Source organism: Apostichopus japonicus, chromosome 20 (assembly GCF_037975245.1).
Source record: "Apostichopus japonicus isolate 1M-3 chromosome 20, ASM3797524v1, whole genome shotgun sequence".
Classification (NCBI taxonomy): Eukaryota; Metazoa; Echinodermata; class Holothuroidea; order Aspidochirotida; family Stichopodidae; genus Apostichopus; species Apostichopus japonicus.
The window spans coordinates 19,946,178-19,974,128 of NC_092580.1; the positions used below are offsets into that span (position 1 = coordinate 19,946,178).

General features: G+C 36.9%; 1 protein-coding gene across 2 annotated transcripts; it reads right to left on the bottom strand.

Annotated features, from left to right (window-relative positions):
- Positions 1-570: 570 nt before the first annotated feature.
- On the bottom strand, positions 571-27,951 carry LOC139961000 (alpha-aminoadipic semialdehyde synthase, mitochondrial-like). Of its 2 annotated transcripts, none has more exons than XM_071959771.1 (22): positions 27,649-27,951; positions 26,442-26,678; positions 24,993-25,169; positions 21,567-21,719; positions 19,620-19,766; positions 19,330-19,408; positions 17,406-17,533; positions 15,180-15,463; positions 14,375-14,486; positions 13,722-13,781; positions 12,644-12,720; positions 10,663-10,781; positions 9,843-9,972; positions 8,788-8,898; positions 7,963-8,071; positions 7,731-7,807; positions 6,924-7,158; positions 6,016-6,111; positions 4,632-4,747; positions 3,503-3,591; positions 3,100-3,276; positions 571-2,592 (listed from the first exon to the last, which is right to left on the bottom strand). In XM_071959771.1, the coding sequence occupies exons 2-22, from the start codon at positions 26,658-26,660 to the stop codon at positions 2,471-2,473; spliced, it is 2,817 nt and encodes a 938-aa protein (XP_071815872.1). In that variant the 5' UTR covers positions 26,661-26,678; positions 27,649-27,951; the 3' UTR covers positions 571-2,470. The 2 variants fall into 2 exon arrangements, with proteins under 2 accessions (XP_071815872.1, XP_071815871.1); XM_071959770.1 differs by lacking the exon at positions 27,649-27,951 and adding an exon at positions 27,467-27,489.

Here is a 27,951-nt window from a genome sequence, read left to right on the forward strand (position 1 = left end):
GATTTGTTATCTGTTGAGCCATTCCGATGTGGAATAGCCCTCTCCTAACTTTTGATATTGACTCTGTTTCCTTTTATCGGATAGCTATCCGATTTCTCTTCCGATTTGTATCGTTTTTCGATGTGACGTCACTTCAGAATGTAGTCCGTTCCAGAACCCCTCAGATTTGGAGTAGGTATTCGAATATTCCACTGCATTCATTACATTCACTACCACAAACCTCACTCTTCGGCCTAAAATCGGAAAAATCAGACCGTATTCCGATAAAATATCGCTGTAGTGTGACCGGGCCTTAAGACCACTCAAAACAAACTTGATTATGTCCAGTGCAGATTATAAACATACCACTCTCTCAACCTGAATTTATAATTAATTTAATACAAATTTACAGCAAGGATTTCAGGATGGATTTGGAATTTGAATACACTCACTTAAACAACTCCTGCATAAAATTTCATCACTCCTTTTAGGCAACTGAAACACAAACACTGCATCCTACAATTAGACTATCCTTTGATGAAAAGCAAAGGTTTCTTATACTCATTCAGCACCCTTACAAGTATGAAGTTCATTTAAGCTTTATTATTACATGGTTTCAAACTTATTGCAACCTGTTGACTGCCACTGAAGCATTAGGAACACATGACCTTTGATCTCCACAAACATTTCAATTTCTCGTGCTCACAAAAGATGGATCCACAGACTAAAATGTAAAGTTTTACGCAGCTGCAGTTCTTGAGATTTCTTGTCTACAGGGGAAATACACACACTACATGACTGCACAGATGCCTTTGGCAAGAAATAAGGACTATGGAACCAGATCCTAACAATTCAGTCTCACACATGGCATGATCAGTGATGTTATTTGGCAAAATGTCTAACGAACAAGGCTCATCTACTAAAATATGCATAAATGGACGAAAAAGTACAATCCCTAGTCAAATATTCTTATTACCCTAACATTGGAAATACTATCCCTCCCTTCATAGATGTATACCATCAGACTGCAGAGTGATACACATCAATACATGGTAATTGATTAGTTATGAATCATTATATTCTGTGTATACTGCAATGTGTAGGCTGGTTTAGCCTAACATATGACTTCAGTTTCTGTGGAATAGCATATCTTTAATCTGGTATAAATAGAAATCAATAGTACCAAACAGGTAGAATGTACAATTAAAAAATATGTTTGGCTTGCCAACCTCCTCTGTCAGCACACTGGCATAAGTAGCCACTCTTTAAGACAAAGAGTTCCACAGATATAAACTGCCATGCTTTTACTTTGCAAACAGTGAGTAGACATGGGTAACTTTATGACAATGTCGTCAATTTATCTGTGTTGTCTTGAAACAAAGAATCATTCACAATTAATGTGGAATTGTTCCAACCTGCAGTCTTATCAGTTTCAATTATTAACTACATTTGTCCATCTTGTTAGAGCTTTTATAATCAATTTATAGAGACATTTTTAAAAATACTTAATGAATATTTTGACCGATCTACATTCAACCCTTAAATATAGTTGGAGCAGATTATGAATGAAAACAATCAGGTAATCGAAAAGAAAGGTAATTACAAGTTAATGCCATGATTCTAAAAATCGCAAGATTATTGTAAGAACAAATTTCAGATCTCTTTAGTTAAGTACGATATTGATGTAACGTACAATAATGGTTCAAAAAAAGGTTGCCTCGCCATGGCTTTGTGCTTTCAAGATAACTTTTGTAAGTTCCTTCAATGTGCAGGAGCCCTTCACCAGAAAATGACTTGTAACAAGTCTAATTGATACACAGCATTCAAAGGGATGGAAATTTGAAAAGAAGATGAAAATGATCTCCATTGGGATTCTGTCATATTGGTATATACCGGTTTCAAAATTAAATTATCACGTAGTATCACACTCATGTAGTATCACAATCATGTAGAATCACAATCATGTAGTATACACATGTAGTATCACAAATGATACAATGCAATCTCCACTCTCTGTCTCTCTCTCCCATAAGGCACATTGGCTGGTAGGGTTGGGGTGGAACGGAGGGATAAATTTTGCAAAGACTGCCAGTTAATTTTTTTTTTTCAAAGATACAACAGAAAATATCTTTCGTCTGATGGAATCGACTTGGGATGGAGACAAAAATAAGAAACACCTTACTTGAATAGAGATTTAAAACAAAAAAATCCCAAAAACAAAAATTACTGCAAGGAAGAAAAGAAAGGAATTTAAGTTCTGCAAGACAGAATAACTTAGTAATATCAGTTTTGTATGTACACAGCAGACCCATTTCGTCCCTTATAGATGTCAGTTTTTTTTTTAATAGAGAAGATGGATAATGCTGGGGAAGGGGGTATGATAATATTAACTTTGACACTTCTGTTGGATACAATATGCTATGCTGATGTTTGACATTACTGTACTGTTACTGCAACATTACTGTTACATAGACATTACTGTTATCATCTTTTAAGCTTCTGATACTGAAGTCCTCGTGGATGGTCGTATATCTTCAGCCTTCAGACGGTTCAGCATAGGCCGGTAGATGGATTTCGAAAATGGAATAACCACACCTTTTTCGTGAATTTCGTCTGTACGGAGGAAACGAAGGGGAAAAGTTTTATCGTTGATTTATTTTATTGTTCGATGTTTTGTAATAAATCTATGATCACATAATCCAAGGCAGCATGGTCTACGTTAACCTTACCGACGACCACTTCTCTCTTGTCGCAGCAGCTTTGCGTAGTTTGTAAATTTGTAAAACATAAGAAATTGGTACGGTTGAAGCTATCCTAAAGAAAGTCAACATTTGCCACCTCTGTATTTTCAAGTCAATAATAATGATTCTGGTTGTAACCGATTTCAGCTGCCGGACCTGACCGATTCCGGACATGTCTAATGTCCAGACGTGTCCAATGTCTGGACATGTCCGATTCTGCATTCCATAATGAACTTAAACAAACCATTACACCTATCATACCACTTTAAATCATCTCTCCTTGACTGATGCCCTAAATAGTATTATTAAGCCAGGTGACTTTATCTTATCAGTAAAGTAACCTGAAGAAGAGAGAATGCCACCATCAGAGCAGACTCACCATCGAGTAGCATCCGGGCCGCTATTGCTGTAGGGTAGCCCACAGACTTGGCCATAGCTGAAAAACCATACGGTTCACCATAGATGGTGAGGCTCACTTCTTCCATCCCTGTGGACTTGTCAGGGTTCTCAACGCCCACCTGGTGCCTCATGATGACAAGGTCACGTTCCCCCTCGGCTGTAAAGCAGAGCAAAGAATCCATTTGACTTGTCAGGAATTTCTTGCATCATGGGGGGGGGTGGTAGTACTCCCACAGACGTACACTTATGTACACTCACACAAAAAATGATATAAATCAATATTAAAGTGGCAAGTAAAATAAAGTATCCACCTATGCTACAGGCTTTCATGTAAACTGCCAAAAAAAGGCAGGACGAGATGTAATAGAATATTTCTGACTCACAGTAAGACAGCTTCTGACCCAAGTGATAAGCAAAGGTTGCCATCGGTGACGAGAGCTTGTGTAGGACTTGATCAGATAATAAATCCAACCTGCGGGCGACAAAGATACGGGTGGGAGAAGATGTAAGTGAAAAGAAAGAGTTACTATTACTCAAATAAATCATCTCCTGTGTACCTAGAGACGGTGGTATTGCTTGTAGGGAAAAGTTTGACAAAGGAGCATTAGAACAAAAGTTTTATTATTTAGACTTAGAAATATTCTGCATTTTTTTTTTTTTACCAAACCCTACCCGAGAATCAGTCATGATAAGTTGTCGACAGATCAAACTAAGGACAATCTCAAAATTTTCAACCGAGTAAAGGTTCAAGAGTAGGTAAATTAAAGAAAGTCGATTCGATATTGAAACATAACGTCGTCGAGACACTATTAATGGTAGCATTAAAGCACAGATAAAAGAAACATGGAATTTCCAAATGTCGACCTCCGTAAACCTAATATGAGCTCCATTGATATCAGATTTTACTATAAAACATGATCCAATTTTTTTTTATATCACAACCAATATCAAAAAAGCTGTTTAATAAACAGTACCTGAGACAAAAATCATGATTTGCTCTCTAAGTATTGACTAATATAAATAAGAATTACTGTGCTTTGCTTGTGGCTACCTCCTAAAATAGAAAACTACACCTTAGCCATCTTAACATTGACAACATTTGGCCTCTCAAACATTACAAACTTGAAGACGTCACTATTAGGGTTTGCATGACTCATCATAAATGAATGCAACCCTTTGTAATCTGGTATTTACTTTGGTTTCAAAAGTTTGCATCCACCTTAAATCTAGACTAAAAGTGAATGAAGAGTAATTTGCTTTACTGTTAGTACCTTTTTGTTCAAAATGTGCCTCTCTCCACCCCACCCCCCCTCCCCACCAAGGCATGAAAAAAAGGGGGGTCATAGGACTAATGCCCTGGGATCATGGTAAATTTATGCCCAGGAATCTATGGGACAAAGGAAACCTGTATTTTCATTAGAAAACTTCCAAATGGTGGCACGGTGACACAACTGTTCACCAGGCCCGACCTGGCTGCCCAGGAGTACTAAGAGTAAAAGAAGTTATGCTCACTCTTTGATACCAATGAACCTAGCTTCATCTTGTCCTACTTTATTGAAGATGACCTCGTTTAGCTCGTCCTGTGGACAGTCGATATTCTTGTCATTCAGAAGGCAGAGTAGTTCTCTCTGTGAGAAATTGAGAAAGCAGGAAGAACCTAACGATAAATATCAAACGGTAATAACTCACACGTTCAAGAGCTACTCGCTACATGATTCAGAGAACTGTCTTTCTTCGTCGTAAGAAAGTGAGATACCGTTGTGCTTTACATGTGGTAATTTCAAATACACCTCTACTGCAATTTACTTTGGAAATTCGTTTTGATTATGCACTTTCAGAAAAAGTTTGACCGGTTAAAAAAAAAAAATTACTCTTTGAAGGAAATAATCATTTTGTAGAGGTACAAAAATGGTCATGTTTGGAACGAGGCCGCCAGTTGTAAACATTTTTTAGTCTCTATCTCTACATAAATGTTCTAAAGTCTTTTGTACGTAACATCTTTAATTTTTCATCTCCTGGTTTTCATTTGATAATGATGAGATTCTTACCCATGTGAGTTCAGGTGCCTGTCTCTACATAAATAAATGTTCTAATTTCTAAGTCTTTTAAACATAACATCTTCAATGTTTATCTCCTCCTGGTTTAAGATTCTTACCCATGTGAGTTCAGGTGCCTGTCTCTACATAAATAAATGTTCTAATTTCTAAGTCTTTTGTACATAACATCTTCAATGTTTATCTCCTGGTTTAAGATTCTTACCCATGTGAGTTCAGGTGCCTGTCTCTACATAAATAAATGTTCTAATTTCTAAGTCTTTTAAACATAACATCTTCAATGTTTATCTCCTCCTGGTTTAAGATTCTTACCCATGTGAGTTCAGGTGCCTGTCTCTACATAAATAAATGTTCTAATTTCTAAGTCTTTTGTACATAACATCTTCAATGTTTATCTCCTGGTTTAAGATTCTTACCCATGTGAGTTCAGGTGCCTGTCTCTACATAAATAAATGTTCTAATTTCTAAGTCTTTTGTACATAACATCTTCAATGTTTATCTCCTGGTTTAAGATTCTTACCCATGTGAGTTCAGGTGCCTGTCTCTACATAAATAAATGTTCTAATTTCTAAGTCTTTTGTACATAACATCTTCAATGTTTATCTCCTGGTTTAAGATTCTTACCCATGTGAGTTCAGGTGCCTGTCTCTACATAAATAAATAAATGTTCTAATTTCTAAGTCTTTTGTACACAACATCTTCAATGTTTATCTCCTGGTTTAAGATTCTTACCCATGTGAGTTCCGGTGCCTGTCTCTACATAAATAAATGTTCTAATTTCTAAGTCTTTTGTACATAACATCTTCAATGTTTATCTCCTCCTCCTGGTTTAAGATTCTTACCCATGTGAGTTCCGGTGCCTGGTCTGACAGTGCAGGATGAGGGTTGTTGTCAATCATTCCTATTTCATGGAATGTTCTTGCTGCTGCACTAAACCCCTGTAACATAATCAATGCAAATACTGAAATGATTATTTTAGATTTTGTAATCATTAAGTTTACCAAACAAAAGCTTTGCTGTGTTAATTATGTTAATGACACATCGATGAGATAGGCGTAGATGGCTCTCCTATGGGAAGTGTGGTGCTCTTGTTTGGTTTTTAATGCAATAGGCTTTTTTCTCTACATTTTTCCAACCTCTCTTGTGAGATTCATGAAACTAGCGTAGAGATTGTACAGTGGTAAAGTAACTGATTCCAGTCAGGAAACTTACTGGTAATGACTGAAATGAGTCTCGACATAAAAGCGACTCATTTTATTTATGATTAATTATCCACCACCATTAATGAAACCAAATTTCGTTAGCAGGAATAAATAATATGTCAATAAGCAAAGACATGTCTAAAACTAATAAGGTATTTCATTTAGGAGGTTATGGGAATGACTATTGTCGAGTCTTGATGTAATATTAAATTTACCTCATCTGTGAACTTTTAAAGATTGTTTTTGCATAAGGTAGGCACTTTTCAATATTCAGGACAACTGCCACTAAGTTCTCGATAATGGAGTTCCCTGCCACATTTAATAAAACGATGCCCCCCCTTACACAGCTCGAACTTGATAAAGACCCAGATAAAATATTTGGTGCACTTCAATGTTCTGAACTGGCTATTACGAATGTTTATAGCCATTAATATCATCAGTATTTTATTTCATTATTGACAAACTGTATTTGAGTTAAGTGAATTATCAGCTTAAATTTTTGTTTAAATTGTTCAATAATAATAATATCCCTCTGACCATCATCTCACCTTATACCTGATGGTCCCTCTGACCACGGTGTGAGCTGTGGGGATTCCGTAGGCAAATACGTACTTAGTAGAGTCCCTATTGTATAACCCCTCAAGGTTAAAACCCGGTAAAAAGTTCAGCTGTCTGATATTGGACGGATCCAAAACCCTCCCGGGGGGTACGTAGACCTCTTTGCCGTTACGAAGAAACTTAGCGTCGCGAAGGAGGGAGCTGAGAGCGGTGAGAGGGCTCCAGCTGCGAGAAGAAGTGCAAAGGATAGAATAGAGTAGTCTCTTATAGTTACTGCATGTGGTGAAAGTTAGTAGTACATAGGCTAACATTATATTATGGCAATAAAATTGTACTCTTGAATGACAGCTTAGAATGACAATTTAGAGTGATGACACTTATTGGTTATATCTTTCACCCGGCTCCTAGTCGGTATCATTCGGCTACTAGGCGGACTGAAAATAAGGGGACAGTAGGGTAACGATACCTGTGCGCTGTGAACTGAACTATGCAGTACTAAATACATAGGGCAGAGAAAACCTTTTCCAATCTGGGCATATTGACACCAGTTACTGGTGAGATTTGAATGTAGTACATAATTACTTTGTTTAATTACATAATTATTATTATTAAATTTAATTTTATTAAAATAAAACACGGTAATAAAAATTAATTTACTAATTTTATATAATTAATATTACTCATTATTATTAATTACATAATTGTTTGAAAGTACGACAATGATCCAACATTAATGGGGTCTTAATGAACATAAAAAAATTAATCTTCACTCGAAAAAGAAGAAACAAAGTACTCACTTAAATTTGTATTTCAATGCATTCTCTGAGAATTCAGGTGCTGGGAGACCTCCACACCAAGACTCATAGGAAATGATCTAACAGAAACGAGAAAAGTAAAAACAAAACAATAAATACAAACCCCATCCTCTACTGTTACTTTCAATTCCCTACAATTAACAAAATAATCCCAAACCTTCAATTAAGCTCAAACAAAAATTTGCATATCTTGTATTAATTTGTATATGCTTACTTTGCCTCCCCTTTCTTTGATAGCATCGAAGCATTCCATAGCAAGTAGATGGTCGATGCCAGGGTCCAATCCAACCTCGTTCATGATTGTGATACCAGCATCAAAAGCACTGTTAAAGCAAGAAAGAGAGAGAGAGGGGGGGTTGTTCAAATATTCTAAAGTCTATCTCAGAGTCCACTAAATGATTTCCCAACTTCCCTAGAATTCCTTTAGAATAGAAACTAAGGAAATGACTATTTGAGATTTCTCGAACGGCCTCACTAACCTATTGAGTCATCTCAAAATTGTGCTCTTTAACTAGCTTAAAATTCTGTGTTTTTTTACAAAATTATTTTATAATCAAAGTTTTATCTGATCTCCAGAGTCGGACCAAACCTGAATAACTATGAAGTGTAGCCCGGGATAACTCTGTACCATGCACAGGTTTTCAACGGTTGTACAGGCTTCCAGGAGCCTGTTTTGGTAAGCAATGGTGGTTATCTTAAATCACATGTTATGAACGATGACCTCTAGTGATGACAGATATTCTCCATAGATGGAGAGAAAATATTGGGGCAAGAGGTATCAACCCTTTCCTTTAATCCTTAAATTTGCTTTTTTATTGAGAATTGGCATTACCTAAAACATTCTTTGCAAAACCTGTTGAAATTCCATTACCTGTTGTACTGACAACTACAGCAATGAACACAATTGTATGACAGTAAATACTTTACAGTGACTATTGACTACATATGTAACTGTAGATAGTTTGCCATTAGCAATTTTTCCCCATAGCTTGAACAAATTCAGGCTTCATTTGAACTGAACAGGGTTTTACAAACTCACTCTTGTTGTAACGCTTTCATTTCTGGCGATACGTAACTGGCCGTGACCATATGTTTCTTGTGTTTGATGCAAAGCTTGGCCACGAGTGGATGAAGATGACCAGGCAGTAAGCTGTGAGAGGACAATAGGAAAGATGGATTGATTAAGGAAAGGATTAAGGAAAGGAAAGGATTAAGACTTAAAAGAGATCGACCGAAGCTCAAGACAGCTTCGCTCATTGAGTATAGTAATGATTTGAATTCCTTTATGGACAATAAAAAAAAAAAAGCAAATTCTCTTTCAAATGCATTTAAATCTCCTAACCAGTATGCTCATTTATTCTTTTTATATAAACAATCAAACAAAGAGATTAAAACAGTCAAGCAACGCTCCTTCTTTTTGATGATTTAGAAAGGAAGAATACATTGTCATCTATTCAATTCTATTTTACATATTAAACGATTAAAGACATTGAAGACTCGCCCCAAACCGCGTGCGGCCATCTGAAAAAGTTAACATTATGTTGCTTGCAAGTGTCATTTTGTTCACATAATGAAACGTGATACCTTAATTTTTATCTTCAGCTGGACCTGAGATATCCATCGCTGGTATCGTTTGTATACTGTGCTGTGGGTATTGACCGCAGCTGTATGTACTGACTGTACACTAGTGTCTAATTATCGATGGTAGCGAGCTGTGTGTGTATTTTCTGGAATCGATGGTGGTGTTTAACACTTCTGTTTCACCTCATTCGAAACTAGGTCAAGTTACCGGCATTAGACGTTTCTTTTTACGTGAGTCTTCAAACCCTTTCAGGCTGAAGAATGCTTCCTTAATAAACACAAGCAAAGAAGGCTCTCACTTTACCGTGACGTTGTAGTGCAAATGACTTTCGAGTAATTATCGCATGCTGGTGTAGATTGGACACAGGGAAACCTAAAAATTTCTAATTTGACCATTCCTTGGATACATGAGTGTTATGAAATTCTTTTCAAACCTTATCTACTCATTTCATCAAATATTTATCATCTCTAATGCTTCATAAAAAAAAATGTATGAATTATTATAGTTTGTACCTCATAACCACATCATGTTCCTTGATGAATTTCTCTAGTTGATCATTGTTTCTGCCAACCTTTAAGTAAACTCCCATAGTATTTGGATACTTGGATGAGAGGGCTTCAATTTCACTGTTAATTTCAGACCCTGACCATTAACAAGAGAGAAAGAAGAAAAGTAAATAAATAAATAATTCCATAAATACACATACGTACAGTATACGCACACACCCAAACATGACCCATACACATGCGCACGCACACATACACACATACATTCGTAAATAAATAAAACATATGAGAAACATATTAGCAATACATATATAATGTGCAGAACCCTAAAACTTAAATTGACTGTTACTATTTCCAGTTATCATCTACAATACCCTTAAAATTCATACTTGTTGTTGAAAAAGCCAACTAAAAAGTCTCATGATAACTCTTCTGGACTGAAACACACCTCAGAGTTGGTGGCCTGGCCTCGATAAGCTCTGCTTCTGCCAGGTCTCCCCCACTTCACATCATTTGTATATATTAATTGTTTGATTCCTATGGAATGTATTTGTATTGCATATTCAAATGTTATTATATGTTCACTTTGTTTATGTTATGGTGAAGTGGAAATAAATAGTTTTCAATTTCAGTTAAAGCTTCCACTGGACAGGAAAGTTTGGAAATACAATAGCACAGTTTGAAATCGCTGCTCTATCCTATAAAAGTAATTTAGTAGTTTGCCTCAACAGGACAAAGTTAAACAAAAGAAAACAAATAAGAAATAAAACAAAGATAGACGTTGCAATGCCTTTAATGGAATTAATTAATTAATGCTGCAACTCACCAACTGTGACATAGGTTGACCTATCCCTGGTAAGGTATTCAACAGTAGGGGCTGCCATGTTACCTGAACCTAAGATGAAAACCTTTCTTCCTGACTGATCAAAGGACACTGGTAGATCCCTAAACAAAACCAATGATGCAAAAACACAACATTTTCAGATTGCACGGCCAAGTGATCTCTAAATATTTGTAATATGTGAGACTTCTAATATGTACTTTATCTGATACATGTTTTTAACCATGTACGGTAATATTTCTAATTATTAAGACATCAGAAACAGACAGAATAACATTGGAAAAAAAGCAAAAAAAAGTGAAAATGCAAAGAACTGAAGTTTGTATGTTCATCGGTGAGTAACAATCACTACTAAGCTACTAGAATTAAAACCACATCTAGCAAATTTTCTCAGCGCTGTGGAGAATGCTGCATGAACTTATGTGGGTTCATTAAAAACTCGAGAAATTTTTGGAACTCAACTAAGCAAACAATGGTAAATTTATTGTAAATAATCAACAACGGATAAGAACAAAGAAATATACGGCTAGAATGGGATTTGAACCAGTGACCTCTGGGTAACAAGCCCTGCGCTCTACCTAATGAGCTATCCAGCCCTTAGTGACCTCTGGGTAACAAGCCCTGCGCTCTACCTACTGAGCTATCCAGCCCTTAGTGACCTCTGGGTAACAAGCCCTGCGCTCTACCTACTGAGCTATCCAGCCCTTAGTGACCTCTGGGTAACAAGCCCTGTGCTCTACCTAATGAGCTATCCAGCCCTTAGTGACCTCTGGGTAACAAGCCCTGTGCTCTACCAACTGAGCTATCCAGCCCTTAGTGACCTCTGGGTAACAAGCCCTGCGCTCTACCTAATGAGCTATCCAGCCCTTAGTGACCTCTGGGTAACAAGCCCTGTGCTCTACCTAATGAGCTATCCAGCCCTTAGTGACCTCTGGGTAACAAGCCCTGTGCTCTACCAACTGAGCTATCCAGCCCTTAGTGACCTCTGGGTAACAAGCCCTGCGCTCTACCTAATGAGCTATCCAGCCCTTAGTGACCTCTGGGTAACAAGCCCTGTGCTCTACCTAATGAGCTATCCAGCCCTTAGTGACCTCTGGGTAACAAGCCCTGTGCTCTACCAACTGAGCTATCCAGCCCTTAGTGACCTCTGGGTAACAAGCCCTGTGCTCTACCTAATGAGCTATCCAGCCCTTAGTGACCTCTGGGTAACAAGCCCTGCGCTCTACCTAATGAGCTATCCAGCCCTTAGTGACCTCTGGGTAACAAGCCCTGTGCTCTACCTAATGAGCTATCCAGCCCTTAGTGACCTCTGGGTAACAAGCCCTGCGCTCTACCTAATGAGCTATCCAGCCCTTAGTGACCTCTGGGTAACAAGCCCTGCGCTCTACCTAATGAGCTATCCAGCCCTTAGTGACCTCTGGGTAACAAGCCCTGTGCTCTACCAACTGAGCTATCCAGCCCTTAAGTTAGCAAAGTAATGGTTATATCAGCATCACCACAAGCTAAGGATTGGAAAGACTAGTTGTCATTTTTCAATGAGAGAAAAATGCAAAGTTCCCTTTTTTTTTAACTCCACTGGCAAACGCCAAAATCCACTGGTTTCAAGCTAGTAGATAGCCCGGAAGCTCAAGGCTCTATAGTGCAGACGTTGTTGAGAATTGGGTTGATAAAATAGCGGTTCTGGTTATTGTTTGTGCAGCAGCCCTCACTACTTGAGTTATTAAATACTCTAAAACCTACACACCTGAGAATCACGCAGGTAACTCAGGTTCCAGAAGGTAATTTCTACTCACAGTTATTAATTAGCACAGCTTGCATGAAAATCATGTCACAAAGAAGCCATTCATTGCATCAATATATAAAACAGACAAGAATAATCTAAGAATACATGGTAATTTAATGGCACTATCAAACAATTCCACAATTGTCAGTCGAAAAAATCTAATTTAATTTAAACAAGCCTTACAAAGAATCTTTCTTCTCTCTCAGCTCGGCGATATATTCGTACTTGGAAGTTAGTTGCCCATTGGAAGCGATTATTGCCTGAGTAAAAATAGGATGATAAAGCATGTGTATTACTTATGACTGCATCAAATATGATTTGTTTTCTACAACACATGCACGAGAAAAACATCAACCTACCGTACAGTTTACAAGAACGTGTTAGCAAACTGTACGGTAGATAAATTTCAAGAAATATAATTACTTTGAGTGGGCGTTGTGGTCAAGTGGTTAAGGCAGTGGATTTGTGATCTAAGGATTACAGGTTCGAGCCCTGGCCAGATCGTTGCGTTGTGTCCTTGGGCAAGGCACTTTATCTCCATTGCCTCTCTTCACCCAGGTGCATAAATGGGGACTTGCAAGGTAACTAGTAAAAATAGTTGCGTGCACCGGTTTGTGGCTGCACCCTATAGGAAGTCCCCCAGGGGACACGCGGTTGTGGTGTCCCAGGAGAGATTGATTGAATTGTGCACACTTTGCTGTGTAGGTGTGACAAGTTACCAATGACCAGGGTTAAGTTGTTAAGTCGTGTGAAAGGGCCTTGGCCTTGAACAAGACTGCAAACCTAAATAATTACTTCAAGCAGTGATGTTTTTGCAAATATAGCACTGTTATACTCAAGTTAGATGGTTGTCTCTCTCTCTTCTTACCTGACGTGAAAGTTATCACCTTTAGCACAACTAGAAGATGATAAAGATTCAATTTCCAAAATTTAAAACATGCAGTTATTTTGCAATTTTTCTAAAACAAAAAATATATTAAAAATATCCTATGAAGTAATATGAAAGACAGTAATGTTTAACTATAGGAATACAAGAAGGTTTAATATCACTGACAATTGTTTATTCAAATGAGAATCCAGTTCTGTAATAGGTTAGTGCTTATTTCCCTCAACGCTCCCCTCCCACCCCTAAAGAACAATAATAATCATAACTGATGAAATCACAACATATGCTCAGTCATCTGCAGATAGAGTACAATGTCCTAAACAGCAAGAACATTTATTCCTATTTTCAAGGTTGACCAGGATGATAACAACCTACATCTTTAACTGTCATTGAAAAATTCTCTTCTCCGAGTGGTTTGGAGGCATCTGACTTGATCTAAGAAAGAAAAACAAAAACAAGAGAACGTGAGAATATCATATAAGGTAAAAGTTACACAAGGGAAAACTTGGCATGCATTACTCTTTGAAATACTTGACATCACTTTCCTCACACAAGAATAAAGACAATGAAACTTGTATTTTGCGTCAGACTTTGAAACGCCCTCTTTTGTATCTCCATCAGCTATTGTTATGAAAGTAGCCATCTGCAAATGAAACTTGAAACATTTGCAACTTGTGAAGGTAATTTAACACAAGTGAAAAATCAACATTACAACCATTTGCCCTCAGGTTTAGCATTTTTACTTCAAAACTGCATAAAATAAATTATTTTACATATTATCTTCAAGATTTCTGTCTGCTATAGTGTACCTGTATTTGTCAAATACAACACAAAGCCATTCCTAAAAACCATACATTTGACCTGGCCTTGACACTGAGAAAGGGGGGGGGGGGCAGGAGATGGCAAGGTAAAATTAAAGATCATTCAGTCTGCTTTCAGTTTTTGAGGCCAGAATTCTCTTTCAAACCCAAAATAGGAATTTTTTAACATAATACTTGAAAGGGTCATATCAATTCTCCAAGACTTACCAGTTCTGGTATGAGGGGAGTGAACTGCTCACCGAAATGATCTGTGGCCTCTCTGGGGAGCTGAGCAGGCATGTTATCCACAGAACAAACCAAGACACCATCACCTGAAAACCTACAAAGGGGAACATAATCAGCAACTCAGTGAGTATTTGACTATAAATTATTATAACTATTTGAGAATAAAATTATCAGTTTTTATAACCCACACAACAAACAGATCGTCACTGTATGACGTATCTGCAACACTTCAAACTTTGAAGAGGTCTAGAATATCACAATTTTAACCACTCGCTAAAAATGGAAGTGCTTAAAAATCAAGTTATCACTGGTAAATTTCCTGAATTACAACACATATCAGTTACTACTGTACAGGCCGCTTGTGAGAGCAGTCCAATTATATTTGTTGATAATAAGCAGTGATGCAGGGCTTATGTTAGGTACAAAATGCATTCTGATTCTTTGACTGACTATTGTTAAGCGGCTTATCATGTGTTCATATATCTTAACGTCTACTGGCAGGAATATGCTAGTAACTTTCTTTTCTAACTGCAAATGGCAAAATCAACTGACATGTAGGCAACTTGAACTCTACAAATTATTTTGAACTTTGGTGCACAAGAGGCTGTATTTGTGGGTGACTGACAATCTACCCCCAAGGGTGGGATCTGTTATGTTAACCCATCCTCCTTAATTACCAGTTATCCTTCTGCAACACAATGCTATCAAGGACAGTTTAAAGAAATCCTCCAACAGCAGACAGATAACCATAGTTCATAGTTTAATTTTGCATTGAGTTAATACTGACCTGAGATTTTTGAAATGTTGATGCTTATGATCGGCTCCATATAATGCAAACGGTGCCTCGATGCTGGTGCAGTCAGTGATGAACTCGATGGAACCGCCAGGATCGGCTGTGATGTCAGAGATGGCTAGCAGACGATGCGGTAACCTAGGGCAACCAGCTGAGGCATCAGTCTTGGGGCTGTTCTCTTCACTAAGTAACTGTTTGGTGTCCATGTTGGACAGAAATCTGGGGTGATTGACGTCCCAAAATATGCCATTGACGATGCAAGATGCCCATGGCGCAATCTATGAAGAGGGGACAGAAAAAGAAAGAAGGTAAACAAGAGAACCATCCAATGAGTTGCATATATCTCATCCCAAAACACCCTTCATGAACAGCTGATTATGGTAGGATTATGGGCTATATTACAGCATGCTTAAAATTCACAACCCTCATTCATCAACTCTGCACTAAAAAATACATTTGTCCCCTGACCTTTGACCTCAGTCTTCATTGTATTTTGAGGACACTTTAAACTTATCAAAGTTGCATGTCTATTCAACATCAAGTTTTGTCCTTGTATTCATGCAAAAAGACACTTTTGGCTTTGGTTGACCTTTGACCTTTCATTCTGAAGCTCTTCAAGGCACAATTTCTTATAACTGGACACCTACTTAGATCCCCGATTATATATAGTATATTGGTATTGTGGTTAAGGAGATGAGCTCAAGCTGAATTTTTTGTTAACTTTACCTAAACAGAGAAAAGTGTTCACTGTGTACAATCACCTATTGCACATGCTGGACTTGGGACCTAATCATATCACCAGCACTTCCCTAAAAATTTTCCCAAATATCTATAAAGCAGTTTTCACAACTGTAAAGATATTATCGACAGATTTTGAGGTGCAACTCTGCAACTTTTTCAGAAAAAGTGCAAAAGAGTTGAAATATATGCTGCACAAACCAAACCAGAGACAACGGTCGATATAGAATCTTTCAGTCAAATCCCAAACCAGAAATGGATCAAAGCTATGACAATACACTAAAAAAAGGGGGTTTGATTCCATGCACTGAGAGCTGCAGAAACAGTACCAGTGTAATTATATTTATAGAAATTGTTCCGGTGACCTCAGCTAACCTATTTATGCTTAATTTTCACTTTATCAGCCTCTCAACCTGCCCATCAATGGCCGACGATTGCAATTTAATCAGACAGCCAAACAAAGCAGGAAGCCAATTACAAAATCTCGACAGATGGAAATCTCAGACATGAAATTTATCATAACACTCAACAGATTTCTAGTTTAAGGGTTGAACCAAGCCTTATCTATGAATTTATCTAACCTTACATTGGTATTTTCCTATCTGCTCTATGAATTCTGTATGACCGTGATTATTGATGTCAAATTGTCCTATTAAAGTCAGATTTGGCTGTCCACAGATCAAGAGTAAGATATCTCTTGAGGTATCCACAAATAAGCCTTGCAGCCATGTTTGCTTATTCACTAGCTTTATTGTAGTACCAATAGTCCTCTGAACTCTATTTTGTCTGCTATTTGAATTCTGTATGACATTGATTGTTGTCAATCATCTTATTAAAGTCAGATTTGGCTGTCCACAGATCAAGAGAAAGATATCTCTTGAAGTACCCACAAATATGCCTTGTCATCACGTTTCATTATTCACTAGCTTTATTGTAGTACTAATAGTCCTCTGAACTCTTAACTCTATTTTTGTCTGCTCTATGAATTCTGTTTGACCGTGGTTGTTTTCGGATGGCTTACTATTAAAGTCAGATTTGGCTGTCCACAGATCAAGAGTAAGATATCTCTTGAGGTATCCACAAATAAGCCTTGCTAGCTTTATTGTAAGTACCAATAGTCCTCTGAACTCTTAACTCTATTTTGTCTGCTCTATGAATTCTGTATGACCGTGGTTGTTGTCGGATGGCTTACTATTAAAGTCAGATTTGGCTGTCCACAGATCAAGAGTACGATATCTCTTGAGGTTCCCACAAATAAGCCTTGTAACCACATTTGATTATTCACTAGCTTTATTGTAAATTGTACTGATAGTCCTCATAACCCTAACTCTATTTTGTATCCTCTGAAGGACTTCTTTGACACTCTTGTTATAAAACCACAATCCTATAAATGGGGGATTCAGCTCAATTCACTCTGTCTGACATCTCTAACGCTGTGTCAAAGATCGCAATACTTAATAGCACTGAATTTCCATGGACTACCTTTTCACTGAAGACGGACGTGTACTTCTCGGGATATTTGTCGTAGTCTAGTGGATCCAAGGGACTGCCATCTTTGTTGATGATGTGATCCTTCCGATTCACCACCGCTATGTAGACCTTCTTGTGGTCTGTGCAAGGGATTTAGATTTATAGACAAAGACCATTTCACTTCATTGGCTATCCCAATTACATTTGCAAGTAACATATATTTGTTCTTAAGATATATTAACAGTTTTGTCGTACTTAAATAACTTTTATAAAAAACACGACAGTGGTCAACAAAATATACATAGTAAGTCTGCTCTGCTGAAAATAATTATGCAAATAAGCAAGGGGCTGAATGGGTCACATAACTTGCCAAACAGGCAGATTAGATCTCTGAGAAGATCGGTATGGAGCTATTTTTCAACTCTAAGTAACAACAGGACAATCAACCACTACCTGATGTAATCTGTTCCCCAAAGCACCCATTAAACAGCAAAATAAAATCTCAGGTGTAAACTTGTTGCTACAAGATAGTTCTGTACATCAAAGAAAGTATAAATTTAAAAAATAATGATTTGAAAATGCTAAATGGTTACCCTCATATGGCTTCTAGTTCCACCTCCCAAAAGCCAGTGAACCAGATGCTACTCAATGTGCAAAGTTACCCCTGGTTCTGTAAACATTAATTTCACCCCTTACTGCCTAATGTCACCCCCAAGATGTACTTAGATAAGTCCTGGACTCCTACTGTAGTTTCAAGCACAACCCACTGTGTTTATCCAAAGCCTGCAAATGGATATGTCAGCAGGTAATTAGAGCCTCTTAATGATATTTGGCAAAGTGATAAACATTCCTTTGAAATCAATCCACATCAGTATTTGCCAGACCCAAACTCTAACTTCAATAGTTGCTACCTAAAATGTCATTCTCAACTGTTTGCCTTTGGTCAACAATTTTACTGTAGGTGCAGCTGATCAAATGAAATAAGAAAATGCCACCCCCCCCCTCCCCCATTCAAGCCTTACCAAAATATGTATTGAAATGGAATAATGTGACATTAATAAAGCGACAAAATTGTGGATACTTTTTCAGGACTAATGTTCCTTACTAACAAACTGTACCCAAAAAAAGTACTGAGACACCATAATTACATTAGTTTTATATTAATCCTGCCTGCTATCGATATTTGTGTTATAACAGGAAAGAATTTATGACATATTTATACTTAACGTGTTTGCTTTACTTGTGTCAATACAGAGTCCACCTTCCAAGTTATTATCCTACATATCAGATTTTTTTTTTTACTGCCAAACATGCGACAATCATCTCAAGTACTTGAAATACAAACATAAACCACCGTACTCACTATGATTATTACTCTGGCAACTTTGGAAGGTATGTATGCATACACAATCCTAGCAAAACAATTTAATGTCTATAATATATTAAAAAAATGAAAGGAAAATATTTACAAGATACTTTATACTGTGTTTGAAACAGGTGATATTACTTTGAATCCAGACCTTAATGTCTTCAGAAACTTCACCACATTATAAGGAAATGAGCAAACTTCCAGCTGATGAAAATTTACACCAGATACTTGCAGTTGTAAATAAACTTTAAGAGTCATGTCCAGGGGTGGCCATTTTGTTAATAAGTGATGTCATTATGCCACTTGGAGAAGAGACTTACTTTTAGAACAACAAAACTACTTATGATTTTCTATTTTAAAAGGCTGGGAACAGCTAAAAATGCAAAGAAAACTATAAAACATATTTTGGTCGTTGACCTTGCCTCTTAATGACAGTAAGTCTGTTACAAAAAAACCTTCTGTGACATTGATATAATGTCCTAAGTGCTAAATATCTGATCAATGCATTTTTTATATGGTTTCTTTCAAACTTGTTGTTATTGAATGATAAATAAGTGCTAAACTTACCACCATTTTCTGCAACTTCTCTTAAATCCTCTGGTTTGACATACTGTACTGGAAGCTCTTCCATGACTTCTAAAGCACCCTGTTGAAAAAGGAGGAAAAAGAAAATATTAAAAAATTGGTCGTCGAGAATCCAACAAATTTGACGAGCATTAAAATGCTCTCATTAAAAGAGGAGGTGATTTTAAGATATGAAAGTGAAAAATGTCTTTTTGTCAGAACATGATCTGGAATTTTCATGAACACATAAACTACACAGAACACATAAATTACATTGGAATGAAATATCTCACCTGTGAAACATTTCCTGCACCCATGACTACAAAGGTCATTGGCCCCACGGACTTTGGTATCAGGCCCAAGCAGATTTCGTACCCGGCATCTCTGACAGCTTGTCTGGCCATGCTACTGTTACGGTAATTGTGAGCGGCTGCAATGTGCTGGAGTAGAAAGTTACGGGAGAGAAACAACGTTGGATAGATTAGATTAATGAGAATGGAACTGACTACTCTTTGAGTTATTGTAACTGACAGACTCAAATGGATATGTGTACAGAACTACTGTAGGTATCAAATCAAAGGTCAATGGAGGGTGAAAATAGTCAGGTGTGGTCGTTACTTTTGCATCTAGAATTAAACTATCACAAACAGAAACAAAACTTAAAGAAAAATAATTGAGCATGAATAGTTCAATGTTATCTGATGATATACAATGGAGGTTAGGGTGTGGGAAGTATCAAGAGTGGAAAGAATGATCACTTATATTCATAACTTAAAGAGCTAAAATGTTAACTTATATCCCAATCCAAAAACGGATCGTTTCTTTACATAATTACTGAAATGCGATAAACCCCCAAACCCTACCGGATAGGATATTTACCAGCAACAGATTTACCCCTCTCCTCGTAATATGAGCACCCTTGTTCTATCACCTCTAGAGTACTTACGTGGCGAGGAGACAGGTAAATGACCAAGTGAAATAAGTTAATGTTCACTGTAGAACCTTATGTTTATTGTGAAGCACCGTTATGTATTCCATTATAAACACAAACTAACTGAGCCACAACTTTACAATTCTTTGATACTATTGTGTAGTATATAAATAATCACACAATTCATGACTATACATTTTTTCCCAAATTTGTGGCCCATCCGCAGAGATGAAGCGAATGAATAACTTAAAACCAAAGCAAATGTTTCCTGTTTTTTAAAATATTTTTATTGCTTTCGTGGAGATGAGAGCACTCGGTCTGATTAATGTTTTCATCTCAAGATAAACGTGGTACAGAAACAATTTAATTAAAGTGGTTTTTTAACCAAGATCCATAACATGCCAAACTTTCTTGCCTACAATCATTCTCTAGGGATAAATTTGTACGGCAAGTTTATCCGTTTGGTCTGTGTGGGGTATGCAACCTGGATATATTTAAGCCACCACAGTCAAACACCTATTTTACCATAAAGATATGATACAAGTATTTACTCAATAGTGATTGCACAAGGTAACAATAGTTCAGCTGAACTATCACTGAAGATAACCATCTTCTCTCCTCCTTATCAGCCTTTTTGAAGTTGATACTCGTGAGTGTCAATAATACTTGTGGATACATGATTCCATAAAAGATGGAACTGTCACAAAGGTTGCCGGTAAAAAGGTATAAGGCAATCTTAGGCAGTCTCTAAAGTCCAGAAGAATATCTCGGAAACACTCAAGAAATTATGTTTTAATACAGCTATAGTAATAAAATCTTTTGCACTATATTACAATAATATCACTTTTCTCAAAGCTTCTTTAAATCTGATGACATGGACAAAGGTCATGTCCCATGGCCCCCGTGGTATATATGGTATTATACTACACCTAATTATATTCCGGCCATTTGATTGGTCAATTGCTCGTCGATTGCATGCAAAATCCGCTCTCATGATAGAACCATGCGTTATACTTTTTTGAGGGCACTTTTTTCAATGGTAAGAGAGCAGAGAAACCTGTCTGTTCAAAACAATCTGTTGCATGAGTGCATTTTACATCCAATTATATCCAAATTTGAAGATGTTGTATAAAACAAACAATGAATGGTTTCCATTCGTGCAATAGTGCAAATATTTCATTCGTTGAAAGATGTAATTTGTTCCATTCAACGAGGCGCAGCCGAGTTGAATGGAACATTCCATCTTTCAAGTCATGAAATATTTGCACTATTGCACTCATAACCATTCATTATTTGTATATTCACTCACGATAAATGGTGTATGATGGCCCAGCGCCAATAAACGTAATCCAAGCCCGTGTAATATATTGATCATACCAGCTATTCCAGCAAATTTACCAAAAGCCACGATTCGCTTGCCTTGTTCGTCAACAATCTTCTCATAGTCTACCAACCGAATATTCTGTGGAACAAACATAATTATCAAAATATGTTCAGTGAACTGGCATTGTTTTATTGAATAAAACATATTGATAATCACATTGCTGTTAATTAGTATTCACATAATTTGCTGGTTGTACTTTTACAAAACAATGCAGCAAGTGATGTAAAGAGTGAGCATTGTGGGACGGAATGACTTACACGTTGTGGTTTCTTCTTCAGGTATGTTTGGTTGACATTAATTGAAGACTCAATTGAAATAAGACAAAATTATGAACTCAAGAAATCATATTATGAGTTAGTCGCTTGTCTGAACCGGGTTCAAAGGAAAGGGAAAAAGAAATGTCTTTCTTCTAAACTATATTCTCATTTGGGCATTTAACAGGACAACAAAATACCTGTCTTTCCTCTAAAAGGCACTTTCTTAATTTCCTACCTTCTCCCCACACCCCCCTCTTCCCCCCCCTTCTTCACCCTGGTGCAATAGGTGCCAACCCTTTTATATTCATTCATAGGAGACAGATAAGGAAGAAGTGGCATGCAATAAATATATATCAAACACAAGTATGTTGCATTTATAAAGGGAATTCAATTTATAATCTGTTCCCACATCTTTCAGCTGGAGGGAAAATGTTGAAATTCTTACTTGTGGAAGTCTCTACAGTATAGATACGTTTACATAGCCTCTGAATTTAACGTAACTAGGTTTGTGTAGATTTACTGATAATGCTATCTGAGAAGTTCTTGCTCAGTATAGCACCTGTGTACCATATAAACAAAAATTCACAGAATACCAACTGAAAGATCGGCTTTGAAGTTTGAACTTCAACACACTTCTTTGGTTCCGTCAAAAATACAACGATATCGCTTGCTCTTGTTTGATATTTCTGCCAATCTTTCTTGATCAGCCTATATGGCATTTTAATAACTTAAAAAGTTGAAATGCAAATACAGAAAGATATGTACTGTAGGAACAGACTCCAGAATACTGTAACAAGATTGTTAATATCAACCAGAGATGCAAAACTGCATTGAGGTTCCAGTGAGGTAATTAGTTGCATTGTAATATTACAGTATCTGATATAGTTATCTGAAGATTCTCCTCTTTAAGTTGTTACATGGTTAAAACATTTCCCCTTTTTGATGTCTGTTGACCGCTCATGACCTTTGATCTCCAAGGGTCCACTCAACACATAACACGTTTGTACTCAACTATTCATTATGGCGCATCATCCTATAAACAAGATCCATCCAAGGTCCCTTTTTGAATTATGTTCAAAAAAGTTTAGACATTTGACCTCTGCTGACCTTTAACCCCCCCCAAAAACAGCAGGGTTAGCTAATTAACATAGTATATATTCACATTCCAAGTTTAAGATCCATCCTTTGTCTTTTCTTGAGATATCATGTTTAATAGCTTTTAACATTTGAACTCTGTTGACTGAACATGAACCTTTCATCTCCAATAACAATTTAAAATAGCTTAACCTCCTAAAATATTGGGCTTCCATCTACTGTATCTGGTATGAGAAACATCCAAGATATCCTTGAAAGTTTGATCTCTCAAGGACCCATTGACTTCACAAACCAGAAACGAAAACATTTAGTGCCTAAACATATTTCTAGTGTGGTAAACCATAAATGTTAATATACATGCACTTGTGCACACCAATATGAAGAGGATTAGCTATTGACTAATGCGGCAAACATATGAAGAAAGGTATCAGGAATCAGTTGTCACTTTGACAAAGCACTAGCCATATAATTCACTGGTAAGGATTTTACATAATAGAATTTTTATTCCAATTCATAATGAAAATCTCTTTAAGATTTGTTATTATAGACTGTGAGCCTACAAGAGATTGTGGACAATGTACAAAGTCATCTGGGTCAAATCACAAAACAAATTGCCAATTGCAGCCCACTTGCCATAACCTCTTGACCCCTTGAGCCAATTTTCCACCATTTTGAGATAACCTGTGAACCCCTTGAAGCTCAGAGGGTGAAACTGGATGATGACCACTTGAGTGTGCTTAAAGCAATACTACATATCAACTTTCCTTGAACTTTCCTGGATGACTTTATGTTCTGTTAACAGACTTATCTAGAGCCCCTTCATAAAACTTAACTGAACTGAATTTGACCAAACTATGTTCACCCTGGAGAAGAAAATCATGCCATTGGCAGATTTATTGTACATATCTTTAATTTTGGAGTTATCATGTTTAAAAGGTTATTGCTTTTGACACCTGTTGACCTCTTTTGACCTCTTCCAATTTCAATTATGGGGCACTTAATTACCAAGTATGACATTGATTCAACTTGTGGTTGATGAGATATCGGTTTACCATCAAGCCCCACTAACTCCTGAATATTAATGAGGTCAAGTTGTCATTGCAAAAAGCATATATACTTACTATGTAGTTACATCACCATACTTAACTTTACCATGGAAATTTGGAAATAAGCACTATTGTGAACAACTGACACAACCACAAATGCTTATATAGGTTCTTTTACCATCCACTAACATTGTTGAACTATGATGAATAACCCCAGTGATATCATCACTGTAGATATCAGATGAATTACTGATATATCTGATGCCTGATCAAACAAACACATTAAAGTCTTATGCCGCCGACTTTATAATCTACATACAGCAGGTTCCTGTGTCAAACTATAAAATGAAATAACATTGGTTTGCTTATGTACTCTTTTCTTTCATTTTGTAGGGATTGGCATTTTGCCAGTCAGTTCAAGGCGACAGAATAGTGCACATTGATTATTGTTGTATTGGTTGTGGGTAGCCAACTTAAGATTTAGGGATTTTCATACTTACACACCTATAAAGATACATGTACCAAAAAGGTTGAAACTGTAAGCCAGGCTCTGAGAACTTCTAATATTTTACCAAACAGTGTCCTTCCAATCCATGCAAAATATTGCAGATGCAGTTTTCTATACCTTACATCAAAGATTGATATTCCAAAAATTTCTATAATACATAACCACAACTTCCAATAATGATACCAGGAAGATAGAGAGGGTGGCGAGGGGTGACTATGACGGATGAATATAGAACTTTTAAGCACCTTGCCTCCCCTTCATCCAACCCGCTGCTTAATTATGTTACTGACCTTCAAAAGCATGGATTTATTATAAATAGTTTCACGGTTAAATCCAGACATGCAGTGTAAGCGTCCATCACCTTACCTGCCCTGACCCAAAGAAAAACCAGAAGGTGCTATAAGATGATAAAATATTCAAGAAAATGATAGCATGTGGACATTACCTTTTCTAGTATTGCATCCAACATGGGCATGTTTTCTTTCTGTGCTTTGATTGTGTGCGAGAAAAAGCAGTAGGTTTTATTCGGCAGAAGACGTGGAATGGGAACTTGTTTCACGCCAACGATTAACGAAGCCTCATTCAGATCCTCTTGAATAGTCGCACCAGCAGTTTCATAATCCTAAGTTAACAATCAGAGACAGAACTTAAGAAAATCAAGAGGTAGAAAGATGAATGAATAAACTAAGGTAATCAAAAACAAACTCCAGGGAAGAACTTTTAATGTTAACAGCTTGCATAGAAATTTGGAGGTTTCCAAAGTTTGTTCATCATAAAAAAAAAACTAGTAAATTATTATGTTCTGCAAACAAAACATGCTATGAATCTTTCACTATGCAGTACCAAATAAACACTTCCTGGAACTTGACTTTAAATCATGCAGTTCTTTGCTCAAATATTCTAATGTATCAACAATCTTGAAAAACAGAACAAAACTGCTTTGTTACAAGTCAAATAACCCTGTATAGATCTGTAGGTAAAAGCAATTGAGTTTTCCTAAGGAGAAAAACCCTGTAATTTCAAGTCCTTACTTATATTGATTGATCAGTAAATGTTTTACATAATATTTATTTACAGCAAAGATTTGATGGTGAACTGAAGTTTAAAAATATAACTAAACAAAATAGCCACAATAGAGCAAAATTATATTGCTTAAAAGTTGCACTGTATAGAGGTTTGTCTATATCATGAAATGGTGAAACTTTCTGCGAGTGCTCTGCAATATAAATCATTGCAATATAAATCACAGAGGTGAACAGCATTTTCCTATGCATGATACTAAATTTATTATCTGCTGAAGGCTTTCTCTGGGGTATTGCTCTCTACAACAAACCATCTTAGGCAAGGTGATCTAGTCTAGATAACAGAATAATCTAATAAATAACTTTCTACTACCAGACTTTTGGGAAGCTTACAACAGCACCAGTATGAGTAGGATTGTAGCCTACTTGGTTGAGAACAGCAATGAAAACTTATGCAAGCACAACTGTCACGCAGTAATAGTCACAATTTTGTAAATCTCTGTAATCACATTTATATTTTCAAATCAAACTTGTAACAATAAATTTGATTTAAAGGCAAGTTTTCCGCTTCCAACAAACAAACAGAATAAATAGGCCTCATCTAGCTGAAATTTATTATTGATAACTGTAATTAAATAATATGTTAAGTGCCAAAATGAAAGTATTTTAAGTTCTAAACTGCCACTTTAAAAAAAGTTCACATCCCCATCTCCTAGCCCCACTCTCCCAAAATAATAATGCAAACTCCATATTTTGCTCCTAGGCCGATTGATTTATTAATGTGTAAAAGTAAGTTGTCCTGACGTTTTGATCCTAGCAGGATCTTCTTCAGAGGCTAAATAACATATGGTTTATTAATGTATGTAAAGTACCTGCATAGGATATGCTCTTCTGTTAGAAGGCTGAACAAGGACTTTCACTCCTTGGTCTACAATACTCTTGACTTGTGATGGATTGAAGGGTGCTCGACGCTCCCACTGGGATCCATAATCTTCTCTCCTGATTCCCATGACACGCTGTTTACCTTTGACTCCATGATGACAACAACGTGTCGCGACAATGGCTCTCTGTAAATGCTTTACCCTCAGCATGACTTGCAGACCTTTAGCCTTTAAAACCATGAGAAAAGAGTGCATAAATAAAGCAAAAGAAACATGCTATCACACACTGTTACTGATGGTACTGTTAGTAATAGACAAGTGACTGAGCTGTAGTGGCTGGAACAGCAACCGCCACATACCAGAAATTAAATGCCATTTAGTAGGCTACCGTCCTGTATCAAATTGGTCAATTTGAAGTTTTTCAGCACAAGTAGTATAGTAAAGGCTTCATAATTGATGCACCTTCGTAATTGATGCACCTTCAAATATCACTAGCAACGATACAGCAGGCTACCTAAACCTTTTGCAGTCAAGCAGAGTTACACATTTCATGAACTTTAATCTATTTCATGTATATGCTGATCAATTTGTGTTCTTTCTTGTTAAAAGCTTTAGCACCCTCCTCCCAGTTTTGCACATTTTTTTAGCATTTGGAAATCTTACTCCCTAAAAATAACCAAAATTAACACAATATAATACTGGTCACTACCATCTGGTACCTGACAAATTAATGCTCAGAGCATACAACATCCAATGTGTACTTAGGCCTACACTACAGTTAGCTTATCAACGAATGTGGCAGTTTAGGGGTATGAAAGAACTTGACACGGCAGACATTTTGTGGTCAATTCTGCTCAATTGTACATTACGTAGGCACAGAACATAAATATTTTGAGATAATTAAATTTCTGAGGAACTACACATATGAAAAACGAACACAGCTAGTTGAGTAATTTCTACTTTTCGTTGATAGACATCGTTAATCAAATAAAAAAGTACGTCAATTGTGAGCCCACCATGCTACTACTTCAACGACAGGCCTAGCCTAGGTAGGCTATGCACTGAACCTGGCGAGCAGAGCTATCAAACAACCAATTTAATTGCAGTCTAACGTTCTGCTGAAGCGAGTAGACAATTAAACGCATCAATAGGACACACACAACGATACAGTTCCTATGTTTATCCAACCATATCTTACCTAATTTTCTATTTCTCCAATACGATCAAGAACGCCGTTAATTTGATAACAGTTACTAACTATTAGAGTCAAATTTTATTTTATTAACCGGGAAGCGCTTGTTAGAAGAGCGACCAGATTGGCATATGATTGAAACGATAGTCTGCATAACTTAGGATTTCAGTGTGCGCGATAAGATCTCGGATACATATATCCAACGCTTTACGAGTTGGACTGATTTTCTGCTAGAATGGGTACCCATTCGATCAAAGAATAGCGGAATTGGAAATCACACAGCTGCTCAGCAAATAGGAAGTTTCCTTG

Coding starts and splice junctions, on each gene's coding strand:
- LOC139961000 (XM_071959770.1), bottom strand. Junction 25,170..26,441: donor GAAGAGCATATCCTATGCAG/GTACTTTACATA, acceptor TTGTTAACTTAG/GATTATGAAACTGCTGGTGC. Junction 8,899..9,842: donor GAACATGATGTGGTTATGAG/GTACAAACTATA, acceptor GTCCTCTCACAG/CTTACTGCCTGGTCATCTTC.